This window comes from Mustela nivalis, assembly GCF_964662115.1.
Source record: "Mustela nivalis genome assembly, chromosome: 12".
In the NCBI taxonomy this organism is placed as follows: domain Eukaryota; kingdom Metazoa; phylum Chordata; class Mammalia; order Carnivora; family Mustelidae; genus Mustela; species Mustela nivalis.
In genome coordinates this window covers 72,878,193-72,899,373 of record NC_139031.1, presented here as the reverse complement: position 1 = coordinate 72,899,373, position 21,181 = coordinate 72,878,193, and the positions used below count along the sequence as shown (strand labels likewise).

General features: G+C 37.4%; 1 protein-coding gene across 30 annotated transcripts in view; it reads left to right on the top strand.

Annotated features, from left to right (window-relative positions):
* Positions 1 to 21,181, top strand: part of ADAM22 (ADAM metallopeptidase domain 22) — a 232,637-nt gene that overhangs the window by 146,382 nt on the left and 65,074 nt on the right. For all 30 annotated transcript variants that reach the window (XM_082692347.1, XM_082692344.1, XM_082692343.1 and 27 more), the window contains exons 6-14: positions 3,100 to 3,163; positions 5,275 to 5,344; positions 9,984 to 10,054; positions 13,767 to 13,841; positions 15,450 to 15,521; positions 16,347 to 16,513; positions 18,252 to 18,336; positions 19,342 to 19,432; positions 20,865 to 20,916. In XM_082692347.1, the coding sequence (XP_082548473.1) occupies positions 3,100 to 3,163; positions 5,275 to 5,344; positions 9,984 to 10,054; positions 13,767 to 13,841; positions 15,450 to 15,521; positions 16,347 to 16,513; positions 18,252 to 18,336; positions 19,342 to 19,432; positions 20,865 to 20,916 (747 nt within the window). The remainder of the gene's footprint in view (positions 1 to 3,099; positions 3,164 to 5,274; positions 5,345 to 9,983; positions 10,055 to 13,766; positions 13,842 to 15,449; positions 15,522 to 16,346; positions 16,514 to 18,251; positions 18,337 to 19,341; positions 19,433 to 20,864; positions 20,917 to 21,181) is intronic.

Genomic DNA, 21,181 nt, shown 5'->3' with positions numbered 1-21,181 from the left:
TAAAGAACCTGCAAATGCACATTTTCTTTTTCACATTTAAAGGACTAATGGGCAATATTTTGGTCCTGATACTTTTGATGTTATGACAAAATCCTGTAGCTATGGGAACCTAAAAGAACGGAATCAAATGTAAGTTTGTTGCCCTCTTGTGGCAATTTATGAGAATGGCTGTTTCTTTTCAAAATCTTGTTTTGATCCAGCATTTTAAAATTTCAGCTCAATTGGCCTATCATAAGTAGGCCCTAGCTGCAGGTTTTTATCAGATATATATACTGTGTGTGGACCTACTGAACTAATTGGAATTTATATAAATATAAGAGAAAGGTTTCAATCCTCAAAGCAAATAAAACTTACACTTTCTTAATAGTTAAAGAATTACTAATGGCACATTGTCATATAGGGAGCCATAATCTTCTGGATATATATGGTCTCAGATTTTGCTTTCTTTACACCATGTATCATGATGTTTAAACCCAATAAAAGTCACTGATTTTCATATTTGGTGCTGACCTGATGCTAGAGGAATAGTACCCTGTATTATTCAAACAAACCAATCTGCTTACTACTTGATCAGCATAGCTATGTGAGCTTTGGCAAAGGGTGATGGTTCTGTACAGTTTTCTGGATGAATCTGTCCAGTTCTCAGCAGGGACAGAGAGACTGTCTATTGTCTTTGGTCTACTGTTTTGAAAAGGCTCCCCCCAATTCTGATTCCTTAGGCATGTATTGTCAGTAATATCTTGCAGAATGCATCTGTTTATCTTTACATTCCAAATGCAATGTCATCCGAATTCAAAAAGCATACTTTGGTTGAAAACCTTACAGATGTGAGAGTAGCTTTTCTACGGGTATATGAAAGTTGAGGACATGTGGAAGATACTGCAGCACGAATGGAAGTATTTGTATAGAGGCAGAGCTGGAGGCCATTATAATTATAGCTCAAGGAAACCAACTGATTTCACGAAGCCTTCAGTGAAAGATAAATACTGTTCTGTGTCTAACAGTTTGGGTCTCAGGCGGTCCTTTCCATGTAACACTGAAAAATGACTGCAGGAAGTCACACCTTGTCCCCCCTTGAATGCCTGAATGACGAGACACATTTCTTCAGCATCGTGAGGGACTTGATCTTAGTAGAAAGACCATGTTCTCCTAAAAGGAGTGGCCATTGGGATCTCTCTGGATGGAGCTGACGCCGTATGTAGATTAAAATGCACTCCAGAGGATTCCTTCGTTGGCGGATAGTCATCTCCAGCCTAAGAGGTCAAAACCCAACTGCAGAATCATGCCCTCCTCCCTGCATCCTGCTTCCATGTGCCCAGGCCATTCCGTCCTTCCTGTGACTTTCATTAAATGGGAATTCCATCTCACCAGGTACTGAGGTCGAAACCTTGCAGTCTTCACTGACACCACTCTTTCTTGCATACTGCATTACAAATCTGCCAGTAAATCTGCTTGGCTGGTTGTACTTTTGAAAAGTATCCACAATTTGACTTGTTCTCCTCATCTCCACCAATACCACTGTGATCTAGGCGGCTACCCTCTTTTTTCGCCTGGATTATCGCAATAACTTCTCCATGTGTATCTTTGCCATCCAAAATACTAATTTAGCACAGCGGTTGGAGCAATTATTTTCAAATTTAAAATTGTTTTAAATTTTGTTTAATTGTTTCCCTCTGCTTTTAAACCCCTGCAGTGGCTTCACATGTCTCTCAGACTAAAAGCCACTACCCTTAGAAGGGCCTGCCTCATGTGGCCCCCTACTCTTCCTCTGATCTCATTTTATGGCTCCCCTAACCCCCCTCCAGGTACACTGCACCCTTGATGTTCCTGGAGCACACTTAGGGCTCTGCGAGTGACACGGTCTTTGCTCAGATATCCTTATGGCTCATCCCTTCACTTCTTTCAGATCTTTGTTCAAATACTATCTTCTCTAGAAAGCCTTTCTCTGAAACTCTGTATAAATCAACAGTCTTCTTTCCTTGGTCTCTACACCCAGTCCTCTGGCACGATTTAGTGCCCTTGACCTGCTTTATTTTTCTCCCTAGAATTTTTCACCACCTCATACATATTTAGTTCATGATATTTTTTTTTTTTGTCTGTCAGAATTGGTCTGTTTTTGTCCACTACTGTATCCCCAGCACCTAGAGCAGTGCGTTGTAGGTGCTTTGATGTATGCTGAATGAGTGAATGGGTGAAGAGGTAGCCAACTGCAGATGGGCAATTCAGGAACCAATCTGCCTGGGCGCTCTCTCTTCCTGCCTGTGTTCCTCCTGGTTATGTAATTTGGACAAGTTACTTCATCTCTTTGGGCTTTGGTTTCCTTTCCTGTAAAATGAGTATAGGCCAATGTATGAGTGTACCTCCCTCACACATTTGTGGAAAAGATAAAATGAGTGTCAAGTTTTTAGCTTTGGTAAGCTGTTGAAATGTGTTACCTCTTGTTAGGAGAGCAGGTGTGTGGTAGGAAGGCAGTTCTCGGGAAAGTCCTTGACAGTCTGCATCAGAACCGCCTGGGGTTTGTTTAAAATGCAGCTAGCTTCCTGCGCCCTCGCCAAGAAATCTGAGGAAGGCCCTGAAAGTCTTACATTTTTGCAAGTTCTCCAGATGACTATTTGCATATTAAAGTTTTAGAATTACATATGTTGGAAGGAGGATAATGATCCCACAATTAGAGAATGATAATCCTGAACCTAGGCAAGGGTCAGGACAAGGGGACCCTGCTGCTGAGGGGAGTCGGAGGGAGGGGTCTTTCCCTCTTAGTAGTGTGTGTAGTAGTGTGTGTATGTGTGTGCACACGTGCACATGCACACACATGTGTGGTATGGTGCAGTGTGTATGTGTATATGGGGTATAGTTTTGGGAGGTATGTTTGGTATGGTGTGTGGTATATGTGGAGTGTGTGTGTGTATGTGTGTGTGTGTCTGTCTGTCTGTATGTCTGTATGTCTGTATAGTACGTGGTGTGTATCTGGTGGTGATGGGTGGGCCTGGGAAGTGAGTGTTGAGAAGTACATCAGTCCTCTGGCAGCTGCTTTTAAAAGAATCTTGTTCTGAGGCAAGAGTCGATAGCCATGCCTAATTATTTTCTTGTACTTGGCAGTGGGATGTTCTATGATGGGAACCACACCTATCTCATTGAACCGGAAGAAAATGACACCTCCCAAGTAAGTGTTCCTTCTGTTTTGCTGTAGCAAATGTAAAAATTGATATTGGGAGCTTTTCCCTTCTTTTTTCCTCCTCTTTTTGTCTCTATTTTATTTTCTTATTTTTAGAGTCGAAATAGTAAATATAAATATATACATATATATATAATTAAATACTAAGTTAAGGGGCGCTCATGTGGCTCAGTTGTTAAGCGTCTGCCTTCAGCTCAGGTCACAATCCCAGGGTCCTCGGATGGAGCCCCGCATCAGGCTCCCTGCTAGGCGGGAAGCCTGCTTCACCCTCTCCCACTCCCCGTGCTTGTGTTCCCTCTCTCACTGTGTCTCTGTCAAATAAATATATAAAATCTTAAAAAAAAAATAATAGGTCAAAATCACAAGGTTTTTTTCCCCTCTTCTGAAGTGTTCTGAAGCCTCCATTTTTGTTCTTTCTACATCATAATGTGTTATGAGTTGTCTTAGTTCACTCAGGTAGTCATAACAACCTAGTGAGGGCCTTAAACAACAGAAATTTATTTTTGCACAGTTCTGGTGACTGGAAGTCCAAGATCCCGGTGCCGACAGGGTCTGTGTCTGTTGAGGGCTCTGTCCTTGGGCTGTGATGATGTCCTTTCCTGCTGTGTGGCCCACATAGCAGAAACACAGAGCAGTGGTGTCTCTTCTTAGAAGGGCACCAGCCCCAACCCACCCTTACGACCTATTTTAACCTTTATCACCTTCTCATAGGTTCTTTCCAATACAGTCATGTTGGGAATGAGGAACTAAACGTAGGAGTTTTGCAGGGGGACACAAACATTTAGACTATAACAGACCAATGCAGTAGAAATGGGATTTCCACTTCTCTTTCTTTTCGAGATTTCAGATTATTCTCTGTTGCCCATTGTCTGTAAAACCTTGTGCTGATGAAATGTAGAGAAATCTACATTTAATAAATCTACAATTAAGTTTTCATAATTCTCTCCTTCCCTTTAGTTTCAACCTTCATTTTCCACAAATTAGAAAAGCATTGAGTTTATATGCAGAGAAGCTACATAGAACCTGCGGAGAAACGTAACACACTTCCCTTCTTGCTCTGTGCTCACAGATATTCTTTCTTGTATTCAAGTGTCCAAACACTTGGGGCAAGTAATTTCTAAAAATACACACTGTTTTACCACCCATAAAGGGGAACTATTTGTTTTGTTTTTTTGTTTTGTTTTGTTTTGTTTTAAGATTTTATTTATTTTTGCAAGAGAGGGTGAGGGATCATGAATGGAGGGGGGTGCAGAGGGAGGAGCAGGCTCCCCACTAGCAGAGAGCCCGATGTGGGGCTCGATCCCAGGACCCTGGGATCATGACCTGAGCCGAAGGCAGACGCTTAACTGACTGAACCACCCAGGTGCCCAAGGGAAGCTGTTTGTATTGTGTTGTATTTTCTGGATGCCTGTTGTTGGCTTTTATATCACTTCACCTGGACAGTTGATGTTATTTACAACAATATCATGGTCATGAAACTTGACTATGTATGACATTCTTTGTTTTTTAATTGAAAGGAGCCAGAAATAACTCTTTGAATGTTCATTAATTTTCTTAGATGAAACATGGTTTTATGTCTGTTGGTTTGTCACAGAACTTATATGAAATTTGAATTTTGGAGCAAGGTCCACTCGGGCATCTACTTGCACTAGTCATCTTTTTCCCCAATACGAGATGATTGTGAGCTCTGCATGTCTTTGCCTGGTAAAACTATCTGGCTCTAAAAATGGGGCAGGGATCCATGGAAAGGAACCAGTTATGAAAAGCATTAGTTCATTTTCCCAGATGTCTTACTTCCCCTTGGGGGAAGAAGTTTATTCATTTATTTTCCATTACTACAGGCTTTGGCTTCTCTGTCCGCAAAGGCATTTTTGTTTCTAATAGGAGATCTCTCTGGTGCTGGGGGAATCTGGGAGTAGGGGAGGGTTGTGTGGGGGCCTATTGCCTTTCCAAATCCAGGAAAGTGCATAGTCAAGCTGTGGTTCTTTTAGGAGTCTCAGCTTCTTGAGCTGTCATTGCCTGTGACTAGAGATAACTGGTTGGACTGGATAACTGGATAACTGGTTGGTGCTTAATCTCGGTTGTTTGTGTTCCTTCAGGAGGACTTCCATTTTCATTCGGTTTACAAGTCCAGACTGTTTGAATTTCCCCTGGATGATCTTCCATCCGGTATGATACTCATATGATGACTTTGAAAAAAAGTCAACTTTAATAATTCATTTAATAATTCATTTGAGCGAATCTATATGTGGAATACCCTTCGCTCCTGACTGCTCATAATGGTTTTGGAGAGAAAGTGACATCGAGTCAAGGACCTCAAGAGAGAATAAAATGCAAGCTGACTTCATGTTTGTAGTGGATGAGTTTGGAAAGATACAGCTTAAGCACATTGAAGGAAGACTTTCTAAAATTAGAAAAAAATCAGTAAGGTATTTCTGAGTGGAGAAATAATGTTAGAGCAAAAATTGGTCTGCATAGACAAAATATAGAAAACTTCACTTCCAGTGCGATACCAATTCTGTAAATATAGGGATGAACTTGTAATCATTTTACTATTTGTTGTTTTCCTCAACTCTTTGTGCCTCGTTTTAGGAAATGACGATTATAGATTAATGCTTTTTATTATTATTGTTTTTTAAAAATCTGTTTATTCATTTTAGAGAGCAGGGAGGGGCAGAAGGGGAGGGAGAGAATCTCAGGCAGACTCCCCACTGAGCGCGAGCCTGATGCAGGGCTCCAGCCAGATCTGTCAGCCTTGAGATTTTGACCTGAGCTGATACGAAGAGTAGGACACTTAACCAACTGCGCCTTCCAGGCGCCCCTAATACTTTTTTTTTTAAATTATTGTGCTTTTTTTGTGAAATTAGTCTTTGCTTCTCATGTGTGTTTGTTTACAGGCCCATTTATTTACAGATGTTAGTTTGAGTTGCTTCCAAACCTTCACATGACTAGTAGGGCAGAGTACTTACACTTGGTGCTCGTTAGCAGAGCAGTGATTGTATGGAGGGCCTTTGTCTTCGGCTTTACAGGACTCCTCGGTTTTCTCCTCCTGAAGGTAGACCATACTCTGAATGTCTAATGTGGAGAAGCTTCCTTTCCTACTTAGTGAGCCCTGACCATGGCTATAGTACATTCTAATTGTTAATCTTTAATCTTCACTACAGTTCTGAGAGATTGATAGGGTTATTCACATTTTGTAGGTGAAGAAAAGGCAGGCTCAACTAGCCTGTCTTTTCCAAGTGCAGCAGCTCGTTGGGGGCTGAGCAGAGGTGGGGACTGTGCCACGGTGAGAATGTGGGCTGGGAGAGAGGCGCAGGGGAAATGGAACAATTCTCTGACGAGAGCACATCCTTATAAACTGCTGCTTAGGAAAACCACTGAAATGTTTACCTGGTTGGGGCGCCTGCTGGCTCAGTTGGAAGAGCACCCAACTCTAGATCTCAGGGTTGTGGCTCAAGCCCCACACTGGGTGTAGAGATTACTTAAATAAAAACTTAAAAAAAAGTTTACGTTGTTTCCTCATTGGAAAATGAAATGAGTGTTTCCTAATGTTCCTTCTCTTAGGAGGTTCATAACTCCTTGACCTTCTGCAGGTTTCTCTCCTGCTGAGAAAAGGCTAGGGGATCCTGTTTTATAGAACTCACTATTTTGAAAAATCTACAGATAAGCATACAAATGCTCTTACTTTACATAGGGACTTTAGACTGTCCTCAGTTACCTTATGAAACTTTACAATCCCTGTGATGAGCAGAAAATAAATCAGGACTAGCTGCCTGAGAATAAAACTACAATCTAATAGTGATTACTGGAAGCAGCAAACATTAATTAATATTTAAAGGAATAAATAAAGATCCCTATAAGGAATGCAATCCAATTGTACAATTTTTTTAGAATAAAATGTTTCCATCATAGTAAATTTTTTTTTTTAAGATTTTATTTTAAAGCTATCTCTATACCCAACATGGGGCTCAAATCTACAATGCTGAGATCAAGAGTCAAATGCTCTATCGACTGAAACAGCCAGGCATCCCTGATCATACAGTTTTTTAAAAAACTTTGTTTAGGGTTTCTTTTCCACAGAAACTTTAAAGATGACTTGGCACTTTTGCTTTCATTAAAAATAACTTCGAACATCTTCTTCCAAAACTCAGGTCTGTCTCAGTTAGTTTCTGGCTTTCTTTTCTTGTCAGAAGTTGGCACTATCAATTTTAAGAGTGTTATTTGTCTTTCTAGATGCTTGGATTTATTATGATAAATCAGAAAAAAAAAATCTTGTGAAATAAGCTCAAGAGTAAGCTTATTTATTTTAAATATAATAAGGTTTTCCTGGGATTTGGATTATCAATACCTTTGTCTTGCTGTGCATTATGTACTTCCAAGAGAGAGAATATGATCAGGTGTTCCCCAAACCTGTTTAACTGTGGAAGCTTTTGTTTTCTATGACACATCTCTTGGAACCAGTGTCCCTAAGAAAACAGCTGAGAGGGGGCACCTGGGTGGCTCAGTGGGTTAAAGCCTCTGCCTTCAGCTCAGGTCATGATCACAGGGTCCTGGGATTGAGCCCCGAATCGGGCTCTCTGCTCAGCAGGGAGCCTTCTTCCCCCGCCCCCAGCCACCTCTCTGCCTACTTGTGATCTCTGTTGGTCAGATAAATAAATAAGCAATCTTAAAAAAAAAAAAAAAAAGAAAGAAAGAAAAAGAAAAAAGCATCTGAGAAAGGTTTATTTATTTCCTATGGACCCCTTAACACAGTCTGTTTTTTAAAATTCCTGCAAAGAAATATATAAATCTTGTATAACATTATATGAGTTTTGGCACACGTGCACTCCCTTGGTGAGATTTGGCACATTTCTATCATCCTGGTATCTTCCTTTGTGCCTCTTCCCAGTTGGTACTACCCACTTCTGCAATCCCTTTTCTGACTTTTAGGTTAGCCTGTTTTAGATCTTCATGTAAATGGAATGACACATTGTGTCCAGTTTCTTTTGCTTAGCATATGCCTATGAGATTAATGTTGTCAGAGATTAGCAATAGTTCATTCTTTTCAGTTACTGGGTATGTTCTGCTATTTAGAGTTACCATAGTCTTTTATCCATTCTGTTGATGGACATTTGGGTTGTTTCCAGCTTTGGGCCATTACGAATAAAAGAACTCTAAACATTCTTATAAAAATCTTTTTTTGTGGACACGTGTTTACAATTCTTCTATCAAATACCCAGCAGTGGAATTATTGGGTCTGAAGGTAGGTTTGTGTTTGTACAGTAGGTTCTCACACGGCAGTGCACATACAGAGACTGCTGGCTCCGTGTTGAGAGGTTTTTTTCAGGCTCCTGAATTGAGATATGGATGACATTAGAGGAAAGATGTACCATTAGGTATACCTAATACCATTAGGTATTGTAATTGTTTACAACTTGACGAGTTTATAGAGATAAGTGTACATCCATGGAGTTATCACCATAATCCCTGCCCTGAGTGTGCCCATTAACTCTGAAAGTTTCTTTCCACCATCTTTATTATTGTTATTGCGTTATTAGTAGTAGTAGTGAAAAGACTGCAACATAAGATCTACACTGTTAGCAGAATTTATGTATACAGTATAGTATTATTAATTCTGGCTGTTCTGCTGTACAGGACTTTTAGGACTTACTCCTCTTGTAGAACGGAAACCTTGTGCCCTTTGACTAATACCTCCCTGCTTCCCCCTTTTCTCAGCTCTGGGCAGCTGTCATTCCATTTTCTGCTCCTAGGAGTTTGACTGTTTCAGATTTCTTATCTATGTGGTATCATATAGTATTTGTCCTTTTGTGTCTGACTAGTTTCACTTAGTGTAATGTCCTTCAGGTTCATCCATGTTATCACAAATGGAGAGATTTCTTTAATTTTTTTTAAAGGCTGAATAATACTTTATTGCATATTTATACCACATTTTCTTTATCCATTCATCCACTGATGAACATTGAGGTTGTTTCTATATCTTGGCTTGTGAATCCTGCTGCAATGAACAATGGAGGACAGGTGTCTCTTTGAGATCCTGATTTTAATTCCTTTGTCTACCCAGAACTGGGTTTACAGGATCATATGATATCATATTTTAATTCTTTGTGAGGAACTCCATACTGTTTTCCATAGTGGCTGTACTGGTTTCTAGAGTTTTTGATTCAGTACATCGTGAATGGGTTATGAGAGTTTGCATTTCCCACAAGACCAAGGTAATGTTCATGCCGTTAGTTTTTGGACTGTATCTGAGCACTCTGGTTGTATGAAAAATTGCTGAACCTTTTCCTAAAGTAGTTGTGCCATTTGGTACTCTCATCAACACTACCTGAGAGATCTAGTTGTGTCACATCTTCATCAGCATTTGGTGTGTCATTCTTTAATGAAGATCAGTCATGGGAAGACCAGGTTGGCTATTCAGAAGATTCTTGTTCAAGAGTGTGGTGGTATTTATAGGAAAAATAGGAGAAAATTTTGGAGATAAAACAGTAATAATGTTTGAAACTTTTTAAGTTGTATTCATTCATGATATATTTTAGTTAGCATGCATATGAGCACAATTATTTTGATTAATGTTCTGTATATCTTTAAGTGTGATGTACATTATAAAATTTATAACCATATAGTTATAATTATATAATGTGTAAGTTATTTATATTAATTATTAATAACTATAGTAATCGCTAATAGTTAATAACTGAATTGAATATAATTATACAATTTGTACTAGGAAGGGATAGTAAAACTTTGATTGCCTTGTCTGAAAGAAACCTGGCAAATGCACTGTTAATTTACTTTTATTTCCTTTTAGAATTTCAACAAGTACACATCACTCCACCAAAATTTATTTTGAAGCCAAAACCAAAAAGAAGTAAACGACAGGTATGTATTCATTGGTTATTCTTTGATGTTTTTAAAAACACGTGGCAACTCCCAGTCATTTAGCTCTACACTAAGTCTCTGTAAGGTCTCTGTAAGAGGGTTAAGTATTAGTTTTGGCATTTGTCAGGGTGTGGTGAACAGTAAGGTGACAGATCTATAGGAACAGTGGAAGGAGGCCATGTTGTTTCATAGACTCAAAAAGGACTCAAGATAGTGTTGATAATGTGGTTTTTCATCAAACAGATGGATTATGGCCCCAGCTATGGCATCTCCAGTTCTTTCTATCATAGGCCTCTTTGCTTGCCTAGGTTGTATCACGTCATGGAGTCTACTTGTAAAAATACCCCCTTAAGAGGGAATCCATCAGTTTTTTTTTTTTTTTAAAGATTTTATTTATTTATTTGACAGACAGAGATCACAAGTAGGCAGAGAGGCAGGCAGAGCGAGACGGAGAAGCAGGCGCCCTGCTACGCAGAGAGCCCAATGCAGGACTCGATCCCAGGACCCTGGGATCATGACCTGAGCCGAAAGCAGAGGCTTTAACCCACTGAGCCACCGAGGTGCCCAATCCATCAGGTTTTAAAGCCACAAAATGCTATTGTCACACTTCAGCTATGCTGCAGTCTGGGTTATAAACTCAGGATGTCTGCTTTATAAACATTCAGTGGATCTTGGACTTAGCAAAAATAGTAAGTCCTTGTATCATGCTTTACATCACATGAAGTAGGTACTGTCAACCCCCTTTCACAGAGGGGGGAAATATGATGTCTTTGAAATGTGAAAATGACCAAAACCATAAAGCTGGGAAATGGTTGAGGTGGAATAAGAACTCCAATCATCAGAATTCTGTATCAGGTCCCTCATTTGTGGAGTCTAAAACATATATGAGTAAACAAACAAACAAAAAGCAGAATCAGACATGTAGGTGTAGAGAATAAACAGGTGGTTGCCAGAGGGAAGTGAGTAGAAGGATGGGCAACATGGCTGAAGGACAGTGGGAGACTTAGGCTTCCAGGTGGGGAATGAGAAAGTCGTGGGGGTAAAGGGCACTGCACTGGGAATAATCAGTGATATTGTAATAGTGTTGTCTCGCCACAGATGTCAACTACCCTTGTGGTGAGCACAGCATAATGTATGGAGAAGTTGAATCACTTACGTCCCACACCTGGGACTAATGTAACATAGTGTATCCAGTACATTCAGAAAAGAAAAGGAGCGAGAACTCTACTTACTAAAATTAAGATATCATGTATTATGTGTGTGTGTTTGGCATAAAAAACACCAGATGAGAGAAATGGATCTCTAGTAAGATTTCTAGTAAGAAACCAGTTAATCTTCTGTTTAAAATATGTTTAATAAGTATGAAATAAAATAACTTTATAGGCACATTTCTAATGTGAATAATAACTGGTTTTTGTTTGTTTGTTTTATTGAGGCACAGGTGCCTGTGCCTGGTTGTGTTCTAAGAATTTCAATCATATTAACACACTTAATCCTCTTAAAATCTTATGAGGAAGGTAGTATTATTATTATCGCCATTTTACTACTAAGGACATTGAGGTGTAAGAAGCTTAAGAACCTTGTCCAAGGTAATAGTGGTGGAGTTCAGTTTCTGACCTAGAAAGTCTAGTCTCAGAGGAGTGTTCATAACCATTATGCTTTATATAGTTCTTCCTCTCAGAAGGCTTTGTGTTCCATGAATTGCTACCACAAACTTTATGTATTTTGTGGATATATGTATATACTGAGGGCCAGTTAAGTAAATGACGATTGCCAACAAGATTTAATTTGAAATAATGTTTATTTTCATGAATTATGAGATAAGAGGATAGGATAATTTTATTTTTTCTTCTCAAATTTTTTAATGGGGGGCACCTGGGTAGCTCAGTCAGTCGAGAGTCTGCCTTCAGTTTAGGTCGTGATCCCAGGGTCCTGGAATGGAGCCTGCACAGGGCTCATCAGGAGCTCATCAGGCTCCCTGCTCAATGGGGAGTCTGCTTCTCCCTCTCCATCTGCCCCTCCTTCTGCTTGTGTTTTTTTCTTTCTCTTTCAAATAAATAAATACAAACTTCTTAAAATTTTTTATTTATTTAAAATTTCATTTATTTATTAAAAAATTTTTTTTAAGTTCAGTTAATTAATATCTAATGTATTATTGGTTTCAGAGGTAGAAGTCAGTGATTCATCGGTCTTACATAATACCAAGTGTTCATTAAATCACGTGCCTTCCTTAATGTCCAGTACCCAGATACCCCATCCCCCAACTCCCTCCCCTCCAGCAAACCTCAGTTTGTTTCCTATGGTTAAGAGTTTCTCATGGTTTGTCTCCCTCTCTGATTTCCTCTTGTTTAATTTTTCCCTCCCTTCCCCTATGATCCTCTGTTTTGTTTCTTAAATTCCACATACAAGTGAGATCATATGATAAGTATGGCATTATGGAATACGTCCATTTTACAGCTCTTGTTAAAGACTGTGTTATAGACGAACTGCATATAGCTGCCTTAGTGTCCTACCAGTAGCATTCACTGATTGTGATTTTGAAGGTGGAGAAAATCATTGTTGAACAGACAGATATAATATAGCTGTAATAGATAATGAAAAACTGCCTGGAAGTTCTCAAAACTATTTGAACAAAGCTCTTATATCATTTGGGGTTCCCTTGAACTGTACCAGAGGAAGAAAGGGCATTCTCAACCCCAGATTTGGATATTATAGGATAAAAGTGTCCATTAGACACCCCCTGTATCCTCTCAGAGATCCTCAGAAGCTTGAATTAAACCAGAAAGAATGTATTTCATGTGTTACAATCTCCAAGGCACACTGGGTGAATGAAAGTTGCCTGATGCAAAAGCTAGTGAAATAAATAGAAGTACTAAATCAAATATATGTTATATTTGATTTTATATGCATAACTATTTCCATTATTTCTGTGGGGAAAAAAGTTAGCAACTAGATAGATAGGGAACAGAAGTGAGAGGAAGACTTCAGTCCTGAACTTCTTTATAGTTCTTTATTCAATCTTTGACTTATATGAATTTATTACCTGTTCAAAAACTGAGTAAAATTGACAAAAATGAGGCAAATTTTGAAGAGGTAAAAGTGGAAATGTTGTTTATTTCTCTCACATGTTTTAGTTTTTTTTAATTAAAACACTTTTTTCAGCCTTATTGAAGTATAATTAATTGACAAAATTGTTAAATACTTGAAGTATACAATGGGATGATTTTATCTATATATAGTGAAAAGAACATCTCCATTGAATTAATTAATGTATCTGTCACCTCACATATTTACCTTTTTTCCCCCCTTAGTGAAAACATTTAAGTTCTGTCAGCAAATTTCAATTATATAAGACAGTGTTATCAATGTTGCTGTCCATGAGTGAATGGCTGTATCAAGAAAATGTTTTATATACATATATATACACACACATATATAGTGGAGTTTCATTCAGCCTTGAAAAAGAAGGAGATCCTACCATTTTTGACAACATGGATGAACCTGGAAGGCATTGTGCTAAATGAAAGAAGCCAGACAAAAAAGATAAATACCACATGGTATCACTTATATGTGGAAACAAGACGAAAAAAGTCAAATTCACAAAACAGTAGAAAAGTGGATGTATGCAACATAATGTGTAACATATTTTTTGGTTTTCCACAGCCAAGTTCAGAGGGCTTATTTAGGTGCTATTTCTTTTACCATATTGCAGCTTCGTCGACATCCTCGTAATGTGGAGGAGGAAACCAAATATATTGAGCTGATGATTGTCAACGATCATCTGATGGTAGGATTTGCTGAACCGTCTGTTGGTTGAACTTGTCTGGGCCAAGGGGTAAAACTGGTGGGTGCAGAAATATGTTTAGAAGAAACAAGAAACCCAGAAAATTTTAACTTGGAAAAGACATTTGTGTATCTCGATGCATTTTGTTAGCCAGTAACAACCTCTAAATTGGAAACATTCTTAGGTGGAAGTGACTAGGGGTACTTTGTGACATTCCAGAAATATTTCTTTGACTTAAAATTAGTCAACCCTTTGGATTTGCTTAATGAATATTTGTATATTGAGGAAATCAGCAAGGCACCAGTAATATGACACTGTAGTTTGCAGTGTACAACTTTATCCTAATAAAAGGAAAGGAGTTTTTCAGTTTCTGGCTTGCTATGCAGCAAACCATATGGAAATGCTTATATAGGCAAGCAGTGAAGATTTTAGGATAGGAATCTGGAAAAACTTCCTTCTTGCTGAGTCATTTATTTTGACCAAGAGTATATATTTTCAGTTCATGGGCATGTTGTAGGCAGTGGCTTACATTTACAGCACAGCAGTGAGTTGTAATGTTAATTGCTCTATATAACCACAGTTTTGAACTAAACATGTTCAGTGAAGCACTTTGCTGAATTTTACTTAATTTCAGGTTTAAGTGCATTTTAATTTACTTGAGTGATTTAGTTGAGGGAAAATATGTCATTTGCATATGATTAAGCAAACATTGATCATCTATTCTTGCTACTACTACTACTACTACAACTAATAAAATCCAGATTGAGTTTTTCTTCTTTGTTCAGGCTAGAACTAAGTTTTATCTTTCTAACCTTTTTGAAGTCAGTGAATGTTACTGTTTCCTGAGATTTTTATATGATCAGAATAAGTTGTAAGAACATATAATTTCAACTTTTTAGAATAGCACACATTCAGATGTCTATAGAGATCTATAAGTAGATAACACAAATGAAGTAAGCCAGATTTGGAAACAATAGGGAGGAGTGAGGCCTGTGGCAAAAGAAAGATACCTGGCCTTACTAATGGGAGTGGTTGCCTCTCAGTACTTGCTTGTTTTCACCATGGGAGGATGCTAATTTTAAGTGCAGCCAAAAACCAGGTGTTACCTGGTATTTCCTGGTTTTTAAAACACTACTGAGGCCAAATAAAAGGTTTATGTGAGCCATATCTAGCTTTAAGCTACCTCTTTATGACCCTTATTGTAGGGCTTTCTTCTCCTTTACTGATTAACTCTCGTAGAACTAGTGAGTTTTTAAAGTTATAGCAGTGTTCACATACACTTTCTGGCTATCCACCCTACTTGTATTTGCATGTCTTGTAATTCATAGATAACTTTAATATGTTTTTTCATTTTCAATAACTGTTCTGTGTTAAAAATAAACTTGTGAAATGAATGGAATAGGTATTTTTACTTCATCTCACCTTTGAGTAAACTGAGGCCTCAAAATTTTAAGGGCCTTGCTTCAGACTACACAGCATATAAAGAACTAGTTCTTAACAGTTATAATTTTTTTATAGAAAGCCAAAGAGATGTTTCCGTTACACCGTGTTTTCTTTGACGAGGTGCTTATTTGTAAACCCTTCACTTTTGTTTGTTTCTTTTGTTTTCAGTTTAAAAAACATCGGCTTTCAGTTGTACATACTAATACATATGCGAAATCTGTGGTGAACATGGCGGATTTAGTAAGTATCAACTCGATTCAGTTTTGCCATAGAGGAATGTCATCTCCTGATTGCTAACAGAATGTACAATATGGTTCTTGTACTTTTGGTGCTCTGAATTGAGCATCAGGCAAGGTGTCCCATAAGTCCCTTACGTTATTTTGCCGTGGACTTGATTGATTTTGATCTCTGACTGGGAAGATGAAAAAGTTACCCGTGGATTGATGCTTGAAATTTCGCCTTATGTTTTTCACATTGAAAAATAAAAAGTTGAGTCCTAGTACTAACAGATACTTCCAACATTGGAGAAACAGTATAGGCAGTTGTGCTATTTTCAAGAGAGTGCCTGTTTGTGTACTAATCATGCACTAGTAATCCCACTATATTTACTTTATGAATCTTTTCTTGAGAAGGCACTGTAGGTAGCTTCTCCATGAGTTTAATTGGGGCCAGTCAGGTTACATAGAAATTATATCCCAGGGGAGTCTTCGTTGTTCCGTTCTTTGCCTGGGAAACCCAGGAATGCATGAAATCTTTCTCCAGGGTCCCAAAAAACAGACTCGGAGAGATCCTTGAAAAAGGTTGCAAACGTTTGTCAAAAAGTGTTCTTTTGTTTCTAACTAGTGCATTCTTCTTTGGGTTTTAGTTGTAAAGAGTTTGACTCTCTGTAACTCAAGGAAAATGCATGTGAATTAGAGAAATAATTATCTCCCTTAAAGACAATAGAGTTTTTTACCTTTAACTAAAACCCAGGAGTTTTCAAAAAAGGAGTTTTATAGTCCTGTTCATAAATCATTTGACTTTACCACATGTATAACTAGTGTGTTTCTTTTGTTAATATACCAGATATATAAAGACCAACTGAAGACAAGGATAGTATTGGTTGCCATGGAAACCTGGGCAGCGGACAACAAGTTTGCCATATCTGAAAATCCACTGATCACCCTCCGTGAGTTTATGAAATACAGGAGGGATTTTATCAAAGAGAAGAGTGATGCAGTTCACCTTTTTTCGTACGTAACTTTGATTTATTGCTTTTTTTGGTTCCCTGATAAATGCTCTATTACTTGAGCCTGAGATGTATCCTTTCTCCTGTATAATGAAAGTAAGATTTGACATGGCAATATGTTTGAAAGGATTTTTAAAGTGCAGGTTGTTAGGAGTTGTCATGAAAGTGTAAAAAGTTTAGTTTTGAGTTATTTTATTATTGTATGTATATTTTTATTTACTTTTCAAGAGCTTTAATAAGAACATTTATTGAGTAAAATTATTGTTAATACTCATAAAGAATATTCTTCACAGATTAATTATATTTAAAGTTTCTGTATTTTAAATGTTAGCGTTCCCTTTGCTTTGGTTCTAAGGTGAGACCTTAGTATTTCTGGAGTTTGTTTTTAATTTTTTCTCAATTTCATTTTTTTTTTGAGTTAAAATGCGTATTTGATATAGTAGCAAACTATATATTATAGCATTTAAAAAACACTATTTTATAAAGTAAGATCTGTTGAAGAAAGTTATAAATGGAAGTAAAAGAGTGTATTTTTGTGTAACTTTTACATTTTACACAATTTCACATTTATAGAAATGTTGCAGGAATACTACAAGGAAATATATGCTCTTTACCCAGATTCATTAATTATTTACATTTTGCCCCATTTGCTTATGATTTTCTTCCTTCTTCCCTTCTTCCCTTTTCCGTCCCTCCCTTCCTTTTTTCCCTTTCATCCATTTATCTATCGATTTTTTTTTCCCCTGAACCATTTGAGAGCAAGTTGGAGATACGCACTTACTGGGCCTTCATTACTAAATACATGTTTGTATTTAGTTCCCTAAAGATAAAGACATTCTCTGATATCACTGTAGTAAATTATTAAATTTTTATCGATTAAATTTTATTAAAATTTATATTTAAATTATTAAAACTAGAAAATGTAACAAGATACCATACTTTTAAGTAACCTATATTCAGGTTTCTCCAGCTATCTGAATAATGTCTTTGATAGCTAATTCCCTTCCCCCATTCAGGATCTAACACAAGGTCATGCATCACATTTAATTGTCCTATCTCCTGTCTCTTTTCTTTTAATTTGGGACATTTCCTCTGCCTTTCTTGGTTTATTTTGGGTTTAACATTTTTGAAGAGTGTAGGTCAGTTATGTTACAGAGTGTTCCCCATTGTGGGGATGTCTGATGTTTTCCCGTTAAGAGATTCAAGTTGGGCATTTGGATCAGAAATACCACAGAAGTGATTTTGTATCCTTTCTCAGAGTACACTGTGTTAGTGATTTTTTTTAAACCAGTATAGTTCTGTTGAAGGTATTATTGCTCATGCGGGGAAACATCCCTCTCAGAAACTCTTTTGTTCAGTTCCGTGTGTAAACAGTATTTTTTTTTTTTTAAAGATTTTATTTATTTATTTGACAGAGAGAAATCACAAGTAGATGGAGAGGCAGGCAGAGAGAGAGAGGGAAGCAGGCTCTCTGCCGAGCAGAGAGCCCGATGCGGGACCGGATCCCAGGACCCTGAGATCATGACCTGAGCCGAAGGCAGCGGCTTAAACCACCGAGCCACCCAGGCCCCCCCCCCCCCCCCCGTGTGTAAACAGTATTCACATTCCTCCCTTTACCTCAGGAATATACAAAATAGGAATGTATTTGCATCGAGAAAATAAGTGTGTTAAATTAATAATGAGAGGTACAGTGATACTTGGAACTCTGAACAGTAAGCATTTTTCATTTCCTTTTCTAAAAGGGGAAGTCAATTTGAGAGTAGCCGGAGCGGGGCGGCTTATATTGGTGGGATTTGCTCGTTGCTGAAAGGAGGAGGCGTGAATGAAGTAGGTGTGAACATCTGTACAATACAAAGTGGTATGATGGCTGAAAATGTTTTCCTAATATTTAAGAGATAGTTTCTCATATTCCATATTCTCTAGGTGTTAGGTTATTTTATTTACAACCAATATGGTTGCTATAAATGAACAGAGGACAGAGAATAGGAAAATAATGGAAGATAATATTTGATCATTTTTTTCATGTTCTGCTAGTATAATCTTCAAATTTAGCTATTTAAAGATTATATAGATAAAATCTTTACTTTTATTTTTATTGAAAATAAGGCCCTATTACTTTGGCTGATTTCCTGGAGAATTGAGTAATTCATGGAACATTAACTTATTGCCTAACAACCCAACTGAAAATTTTCTTCCTTCTTCAATATTTGGCAGATTTTGGAGGAAAAATAGATTAAATTTTTCAAAGAGTTCTTTTTACCCCTGAGGCCCTAAGTCTCATGAAAATGATCTAGAAGAAAACTACTTGAATCTACATATTGAAGAAAATATCTTTAGATCTCAAGTTTCTTTAGATCACAGATCATTCCCACTTCCTGTTACTCATACTGTTTGTTTTCTGAAGCCACATTCTATTTAATTTGGGAAAATTTCGGGCATGCAAGTGGATGCACAGAAATGAATAAGTTCCAAATAATGTACACATTTATTAATATTTAAAAGACGGACTGAAGTATATACAAGTATTAAGTTTTTCAGATATGCTACTGATGAAATTTGTACTCAGAATTAAACTTAAGTTTCTAAGCCCAAAAGGTGGTGATTCGCTGGCTTCTAGTCTTCCTTATAAGATTGAATCAAACATGGGTTTATTTCTTTCAGCTTTTGATAAATGCTCCATTGTTTAGCTTTATCTACTGTATGTTTAACCTCTGCTAATTAGGATGCTTAGAAATTAGTTGATTCCAATTTATTGTGACATTTTTCTCTGGCCATCTTAAATAAAAAATAATTCTCATTTACATGTATTTTGTTTTTGCTCTTGTTTTTCAGTTTGGGAAAACTGATTTAATGGCTGTTACACTCGCCCAGTCATTAGCCCATAACATTGGTATTATCTCAGACAAAAGAAAGTTGGCAAGTGGTAAGTTCACCCTGTGCTTTAGTTGTATTTAAAATGCACTCTCTATAAGTGTTTTGGAGAATGAGATTTTAAATTCAGTTGTTTGATCAAAAGAGTTTGGGTGGTAGTATAAGATAAACAGCTGGGGCATACAGTATTTTCTTCAAAAATGTTTCAAGGTGTTTGTCCTGCAGATGAAAATTTCTCCATGTGTAATAAACATTTAAAGCTATGTGATGAAAAATTCATTGTTGAATTTAACCTAAAAAAGGACAAAATAAGCTCAGTTTCATAATTTTAAATGGTCAGTACAGAATCTTAGGCTTGTAGGTTCAAGGCATACCGTTTTATTATGGTTTATTTAAAACTCTCTTACTGGGCGCCTGGGTGGCTCAGTTGGTTAAGCCGCTGCCTTCGGCTCGGGTCGTGATCTCGGGGTCCTGGGATCGAGTCCCGCGTCGGGCTCTCTGCTCAGCAGGGAGCCTGCTTCCTCCTCTCTCTCTCTGCCTGCCTCTCTGCCTGCTTGTGATCTCTGTCTGTCAAATAAATAAATAAAAATCTTTAAAAAAAAAAATAAATAAATAAAACTCTCTTACTATGGCCACAGAGGAGAACTTGGCTGCTAATGGGCTCAGTAAAATATGGACCTGATAAACTATGCTAGGATTAGCATCTTGCAAGAATATATTTTCCCAAGTAGGTAATGTTAATTCACCAGGAATAGTCAAACATCATGTATTTGGAGTAAAGTTGATAGGAATCCTGTTTATCTTAATATTTTAATAACAAATATAAATATTGTTTATTTGACTAATAACTTTTACCATTTCTGAAGCCTGTTATAAGACAGAAAATCAAATACTAGTATTATCTACATCTAGATACTCATTTAATCCTCAAGATAACCATCATTAGCCCCATTTTACAGAATAAAGTGACTGGATATTAAAAGGGTAATGTCTCCAAGATTACTCATATAAGCAAGTGGCAAGTCCACGTTTTGAGCCCAGGTATTTTAAGCCTTTCTGCTTAAACAATACATTGTACTGCCTTCTACCAGCAGCTTTGGTGCAGAGGTTTTAAAACTGGACAAGAAATCCTAAGAATTCGCATAAGGGACTGAAACCAGAATCCTATAATGATGCTGTTTCATTGGTATTGGGTTTTTAAGCCATTTTAAAGCATTTCAATGAGTGCTTTAGAAATAAGGCCACTTGTTTAAATATCAAGATTTTATTTTAGTAAAAATTACATAATCTTGATGTAGTCAAAGTCGATTTTTTGTTATTATGCATTGCATGCAAAACGTTAAGTATAAGGAAAATTAGAAAGCAGGTATTACTTTTTAAAAGGTATTTAAGGAATAAAGTGAAGATATACTTTTCAAAAATAGACCACTCTAATACGTCTGTTTTCACTTTGTAAAAAGGCATGTGTATTCCTTTTCCCTTAGGTGAGTGTAAATGTGAGGATACTTGGTCCGGATGCATAATGGGAGACACTGGGTGAGCCACTTCTATTTGCAAATAATTCCCTTTCCCTTTCCCTGCTGTGCTGCTGTCTCCTTCGGAACATGACACCAACAACTTAGTGCATGGAACCTCACCACTGACATGAACAAGAAAATGGGCGGTAGATTTCCTCAGTGGCTCTGTATTATAAAATGTTTTCACAAAATCCTCTCTTATTTATGAAAACAATTGTGATCAGTTAAAATGGAAGACCAAAGACTTTGTTAGCCTTTCATCTAGGCTAGAAAAATAAGAGGAG